This window comes from Erigeron canadensis, chromosome 1 (assembly GCF_010389155.1).
Source record: "Erigeron canadensis isolate Cc75 chromosome 1, C_canadensis_v1, whole genome shotgun sequence".
Lineage (NCBI taxonomy): Eukaryota > Viridiplantae > Streptophyta > Magnoliopsida > Asterales > Asteraceae > Erigeron > Erigeron canadensis.
The window spans coordinates 45,983,431-45,990,887 of NC_057761.1; the positions used below are offsets into that span (position 1 = coordinate 45,983,431).

Consider the following 7,457-nt stretch of genomic DNA (forward strand, 5'->3'; position numbering starts at 1 on the left):
CCACATGTGCGGCACACGTGCACACTTGACAGCCACCTTTAACGGATCCGTAAAAAAGGGACCAAATTTGCAAAAAATTCTCCAAATAGGGACCCCCATTGCAACGATTCTCGAAAAGGGACCCTCTTTGCTAAATTGTACAAATCACAGGGACCAATCTTGCAATTAACTCAAAAAAGAAATAACTTTATACTTTTTAGAACTAATTGCATTTTTGGTCCCTGTGTTATCACACTTTTTGCAGGTTTGGTCCAAACTTTTCATTTGTTGCATTTTTGGTCCCAAAAGTATGCATTTTTCGCAAGAATGGTCCAATTTAACGATTCCGTTAGTTATCAACCGTTAATTTGATCATGTGCACCTCATGTGAAGGGCAATATCATCTTTCTTGTTTCTATTTAATGTATATATATATGAGAAAATAGAGTATGTGGCTGTTAGACATCCAAGCTTGAGTGTAGAACCTCTCACATACTAATTTTTTAATATATCTATAAATGTTTGGCCCCCCATGCTTACCACCGATAGTCCTCCCCTACACCACCAAGAGCACATAACCACCACCACTTGGAACCCTAGCCGCCACCATATCGGACTATTGGATTTTTGACAAGAGAAAGAAGAAGAAGAGTCGAATTGTTGGGTTTATAGCAAGAGGAAAAACCACCCACCACCACCACCTTTTCTGAATTTATTTGTACAACAACTTTGGAAACATTCATTTCCATCTGGTCCATCTTTTCTTTTATAAAATATGTATAATAGATGTAGATCTAAAAAATAAGAAAAAAAATGGAAATTTGTGTGTCTGTGTTTATAGATATGTGGGTGTGTGTGTTTATGGATCCGTGTATATATGGAAATTTGATGTGAGCCGAAGGTAGTGAATCCGTGGGTATGTGTGTTTACAGATCTCAGTATGTTACGACCTTACTTGAACAAGATCTTTTCCATAGGCTCGTACCTCTGTATCCTTGATTTCTATCAAGACAAAAACTCATGTCTAGTTGATGAAATAGATACATGTAGCTAGAGTGTGATTAACCGAGCCTTATGGTCTTGACCATGGCCCAGTAGAGGATATCTGTTTGTCTATAAATTATGTTGGTGGTGGCCGAATGTGATGATTGATTTAGGTTGGTGGTGGCCGGAGGTGATTGGAGGTAGGCGGGTGTGATGATTGATTTGGATTAGTGGTGGCTAATACTGTAATATATATGTGTGTATGTATGTGTGTATATATATGTATATATATAAACTGCAAGATTGGTCCTATTTGTGTAAAAAGACGATTTGCCCCTCACATGAGGTGCACATAATCAAACTAACGGTTGATACTTGATGGAATCGTTAGATTGGACCATTCTTGCGAAAAATGCATACTTTTGGGACCAAAAATGCAACAAATGAAAAGTTTGGACCAAACCTGCAAAAAGTGTGATAACACAGGGACCAAAAATGCAATTAGTTCTATTTTTTACTTATAACCTCTTACTTAAATTACACCATCAGTTTTTTATCTTTCAAAATATCTTTATAAACCATTTCCGTCAATTACTTTTACATCAATAATTTATATCACTCGACACCGCCTCTGCCACCAATAGTCGCCCCCACCACAACACCATCACCACAACAACACCGTCACATTGTGTTGGTACCATACTAATAATAATATAATAGTAATAGTAATAACAACCACCACCAACTAGATTTAGTGTGAACAATATGCACGAATTTAGAAATAAAATGATGTGTATCCAGTTATAATCATCCACTTCAAATGCTTAAAAATATTTTTTTATATTTCACCTAAGCTTAAATATTTAGATAACATATATATATCCAAATAATTAAAAAATTTCATATGCTTGCTAAAAATATTTTCTAAAGCTACCCTTGACAATAATCCATACTTCCATAGGCATGTAGGTGGGGAGCAAATCAGTGGTGTCTATTAATGTTTTGACATCTATTCACCTGTTTAACTTTTTGTGTTTTGCTGTGTTTTTCAAAAATGGTGAAAGAATGAGAAGGAATAGTCATGCATAACTTGCATGAGGTCTTGAGCTTAATGGTTATATGACTATTTTCCCTTACAAGTTCAAGTCTTAGGAGGACAAATGAATTAAGTTTTTTTATAAAGGTTTGGCTTGGGTATACCTATGTTCAAGTCTGAGGGGGTAAGGTTTACCCCTATTAATTGTCGTGCCTTCAGGCGGATTAGTAGGGGTTTTCCTCCATCGGGTATTTGAAATAGGCATTTCTACTTCGAATGAGCTCTCTATCGCGGACCCGGTTAAGACAATGTATGTTAGACCTCCGGCCCGCTGTCAAATCACGACACAAAGTTTCCAACGAAATTCATCTTTAAAAAAATATGCATAACTTGCAAGTGGGAAGAAATAAGCGTCGAAATGAGGAGTGTGAAGGAGAGAATATGATAATTTTCATGAACGAGACTATAATTTGCCTATATTCAATGACATAACTATTTAATTTAACTTTTTAAGTACTCGTAACTTACTTTATATATATGCTGGCCTACAATACATTCCGTTAATTGTTTTCTAATCTATCGACATATAACGGATCCAGTAACGCGTAACATTAGTTCAAAGATGTTAAAACGAAAATTAGAAATTTATGTCCTGTTAATGCACGACAAAAGTAACGCCAAGATTTTCAAAGACATTGACATAATGATGTTATATTATTTGTCCTGTAGGCCAGAACCAAACATTCTAGAATTAGAAGATAGTTCTACTTTAGTCCTTTGACATATCGATAACTTTAGCTTAATTTTTAAATACATGTTAGTTACAGCTAACCATAAATAACAAGTAAATTTATCGCTTGAAGTTTTCCGGTTATTTTTATTATCAGGTCAATTTAAAAAGTGGTCTAATAACAAGTAAATATTATCAAAAATTCAACATATAGTGATCTATGATGAATCAATATTATGTCGAACGAGTCAAAATGTACGTCTTTCAGCCGGAACAAAAAGATAATAATATGAACGAGAAAAAGGTACCCGCACGTTGTGACGGTGATAAAGACGGAGGCGGCGGAGATAGTTGGTGGTAACGCCGATGAGTAGTGTAAATTATTGATTTAATGTGATTATGATATATGATACATCATACATTAAAAATGTATGCAATATTGTTGAAACTTAAATGTACGTTGAAAACCAAAAGATATAAATATCGATAAAATATTTCTACTCATGATGTTTAATTATTATCTATTTATATATATCGCACAATAAACATGCTCCACACAATCTTACAAATGTAAACCTCAGTGTACATATATTCTGATATACATGTTATAAAAGGATGCAAGTTGAGTACTATTAGCTTTATGGATCATTTTCCCGATTACATTAGCTTCTTTTTATCCTTTCATAAATATCATTACGTACATAAAATATGAACATTAATTAGATCGAATTTTTTTTTTTTTAACGATCAACCAACTAAACGTACGTACATAGCTTGAATATGAGTACTATCTGGGGTATAACCCGATATATGGCTAAAGCCTAAAGGCTCTTATTTACTTTGGATTAGACAAGTTTTCTTGAATTACACTCTAAACGTTTAGTATGGAAGTTTGTTCTTAATAAATACTACTCGTATTAATTAATTAAAAGTATACCATTAATTGTTTAACCCCAACTGTTACAATTTCAACTATAAAAGGGACGTTATGTCTTATTTGTCTTCCCTACCCCCAATATCGAAACATCTGTCTAATCTCGCTTAATTTCTCTCTTGGAAAAGTGACAAATATTTTCTCAAGTTTTCCGCCCAATCAAAATTCACAAACAAACATTGTTTCTATATACTGATATACATATGTGCATATATATAATCGTCTATATACTCTATGTATGTGTATTAATTAATTTCTAGCTAAAAGTTAATTGTGATCATCTCTGCAATACATAGCGGCATATTAAACATCCATTCGTGTTTGAACTTCATATCTCCAACAAGATCGAGGATCTATCTTCTTCCCTGCAGGCACGTAATTAATTTGCAATATATATGCCTCCATATTATTTTATTTTATTATATATAATATGATATATGATATGAAGCTGATACTTTACATATGAAACAAGCTAGCTAGGAAGTGCATGTACTAGCTAAGGAATTTTGTTTTCTTATAAGAGCTAGGTTTTAGTTTCGAATCATGGCCAAGACATTAATTTAGGGGTGGCTAGGGAAATGGCATGCCCAATGGCCGATTAGACTACTGCTACAATTAGTCAAAATATAACTCGCCTTGGGTACCCTTTAACCAAGGGAAACATTCGGAAAAATACAAAATTTTAAAAAGTTTTTGGATGAAAAAATAATTATCTGTCATGCAAACACGGTTTTGGAGTACATATATGCTTTTTCAAAGCGTAAAGCAAAGTCTATTTTGAAAAAGCAACACCAAACACCCCCTAAGTTACACTGATAGTTTGGACAGTACTGTAAATATATAGTTTTAATGTGCACAGTTCATAATTATGTTATAAGTGAATTCAAAAATAGATCGAGTAAATCATGGCAGTTCAGTGTGGTCTATTTTCTAATTAAGGAGGTTATATATATGTATAGTTTAATTAGAGAAAAGGGTCATTTGATAGGAAGAGCCAGTTTGTCAACTATGGGACAAATTAATCAATGATAGATATGATCACATTATTATAGAGATAATTTCGCAACATGGAGACTGAGTGCAATTGTTTATTCGAATATACATAGCCGGGTTAGTTAATTACTGGTTGGAATAACAATATATTATAATTGTCTACTTATTGTAGTAACATACTATCTATAATACGAGTAATAATGGTCTTATATTATTTAGCAATCAACATCCTGTTAATAGATCGATGATAACCTTGATATATTCTGTTCAATGTTTTAAAACTTTTCAAGAAGATTATTTTCGGTTTCTGATTTTTGTAATGAATGTGAATATGTGATAGTTCAGATATATATCCGCATACTCGCTACCAATTCTACCAATTCAACGTGTTCGTGCGCTAGGGACCTACATAATCCTGTACTGCCATTTGTTGTCATGAAGGGGTGTTTCAGTTTTACACCGAAAAAACCATTGGAGAAAAGTTCAAAGAAAGTGTTGAGTAAAAATCTTTTAAGACACGAGGATCCAATAATTCTTGCCTCTCAAACAGCTTGTAAGTTGACTTTTTCTACTTACTTGTCCATTCAGCATTTTGCCCACCTTGGTAGCTTAGCTTGTACATTTTGAATGCGAAATCAATAATTTTTTGGGGTTGTCTAATGCTTGTTAAGTCATTCTTATTAACCTTTTATTGTTAGTCTCCTAAGTATGCCATGGTTGTTGAAAACGTAGTCGGGGCTTTGGTTCTAAGCAAATGTGGAAGTATTGTTTAATGTTTATACAGAGTAGTAACTGAGAAGCACTACTAATTTTATTTACTAATGTATTGAGAATAATTTCACTAGGAAGATTACCTATGATGAGCCATTACCAAGGTGGTCTAGTGGTGAGGAGAACGGATGTCCTCACAAGAGGTCTCAGGTTCAAACCTCACTAGATAGGGGGTGGTTAGGGAAAGGTTTGGAAGTGACCACGGGGATACTTTGGTTAGGCTGCGCACATCTGAGTCAAAGGACTCACTTTAACTGGAAATGATGAAAAACAAAAACCTCATCCGTTTACATGTAACTTTTGCACTTCTCATTTAGAGTTTTGGTTTAAAACTTAGTTTATTGATTTGTTGTTTTGGTTGTTGCTTTGTCTCTGAAGTTAGTGTAAGCGAAGTTGAAGCACTGTATGAGTTATACAAGAACATAAGCAGTCTAGTAATTGATGATGGGCTAATAAACAAGGTAATCCATGCCACAATTTTTAAATGAGACATGACCAATAATACCCCATTATGTGTTACTCTGTATGACATGTGAGTCTATTTCAACATGCATTATATATTGCAAGTTCGTTGGATATGCAGGAAAAATTCCATCTAGCTTTATTCGAGAATAAGAAGAAAGATAATATATTTGCAAACCGGGTATGTTTTTCCTACATTTAGTTTCTAACTCATTTAATTAATTACCATTATCGTATTTAACTTGCAAATTCCATTAAATCCTTGATTCTCGCCAGTGGCTGTTCTTAACTATAACGCTGCTAATGCCTCTACACTTTCATAAGCAGATTTTTGATCTTTTCGACGTGAAACAGAAGGGGACTATAGATTTTGGTGACTTTGTTAGGTCACTTAATGTGTTCCACGATAAAGCCCCAAGAGAAGACAAAATTAGTTGTAAGTTAACCACAATTACTAGAAATTTAACTTCTGTATAACCAGCAACGATCTTTTAATACACTTTATTTATGTTCTAGTTTCATTCAAGCTTTATGATATACACGGAACAGGATTCATTGAACGCCAAGAGGTACTATTATACAATTGTACTAGACTACTAAGTAGTTCATTGCTACATAGATGGCCATGATCTTGATCGTTAACGAATCTCCTCATATATGACGCTAACTTATGCATAATACACTTTTACAGGTTAAGCAAATGTTAATTGAATTGCTATGTGAGGCTGACTTGAACCTGGCTGATGAAGTTATCGAGAAAATGCTAGATGATGTCAGTTATATTTCAGTGATCTTGTGATATTTCACATTTTGTCTTTGTTGAAACTAAATGTTTTGACATGACTTTTGAGCAGACATTTTTAGAAGTTGATAAAGACGGGGATGGAAGAATAAACCAATCAGATTGGCACAGTTTTGTAAACCGAAATCCTGCATTGTTGAAGATTATGACTCTTCCATATCTAAAGTAGGATCATGTTACTAATTTCGTATAAGCATGTGCTTATATAATAACGATACTAACTTAAACTTATGTGAAATGCAGGGAGATCACTACAAGTTTTCCAAGTTTCATATTCCATTCTGAAGTTGAAAATGTCTAGTAGTAATTGGTTTTTTATAAGTCAAGAAAGTAGTTGGTCGTATAGCATTACACATAGAGACCACTTGTAATTGACCATTTGACCAACTGTTGTCTATATGTGGTTCCTTTTTTTCTTTCTTTTATCTATTTTTTCTTCTTTCTGTTTGTAGAGCTGGCTTAATGTCTCCAAATGAGATAATTGTCATAATGGGTTTCTGTCAAATCTAATAGAGGGTAGAACAATTAGTCTCAGAGCAGCCAAAGTGTTGTGTTGCAGGAATGAAGATATAGTAATATATGGCGTTTGTTACATTCCTTATGTAATGTCTTATGGTTTCACCATTTCGTAAACCTCAATACCATTAATTAGTAGTCGATGAAATGACTTTTTTTGGGGGGTAAAAGGTTTTTATTCTGGTGAATTGGATGTAGAGTACCAAATCAACTATACAGATGTACACATCATCATTTGATCAAACGAATT

The 7,457-nt window shown here is 33.8% G+C and overlaps 1 protein-coding gene and 1 non-coding gene across 3 annotated transcripts; both read left to right on the top strand.

The window, feature by feature from the left end:
* The first annotated feature begins 924 nt into the window (after positions 1-924).
* Positions 925-1,133, top strand: LOC122586187. The gene has a single exon (XR_006321895.1). It is a non-coding gene; the product is annotated as a small nucleolar RNA U3 (small nucleolar RNA).
* Positions 1,134-5,035: 3,902 nt separating this feature from the next.
* Positions 5,036-7,069, top strand: LOC122585218 (calcineurin B-like protein 1). Of its 2 annotated transcripts, XM_043757332.1 has the most exons (9): positions 5,036-5,209; positions 5,806-5,888; positions 6,011-6,070; positions 6,217-6,325; positions 6,406-6,458; positions 6,581-6,661; positions 6,744-6,856; positions 6,935-6,991; positions 7,022-7,069. In XM_043757332.1, coding segments are annotated over exons 1-9 (675 nt in total). In that variant the 5' UTR covers positions 5,036-5,091; the 3' UTR covers positions 7,023-7,069. The 2 variants fall into 2 exon arrangements, with proteins under 2 accessions (XP_043613267.1, XP_043613268.1); XM_043757333.1 differs by lacking the exon at positions 6,581-6,661.
* Positions 7,070-7,457: the final 388 nt, after the last annotated feature.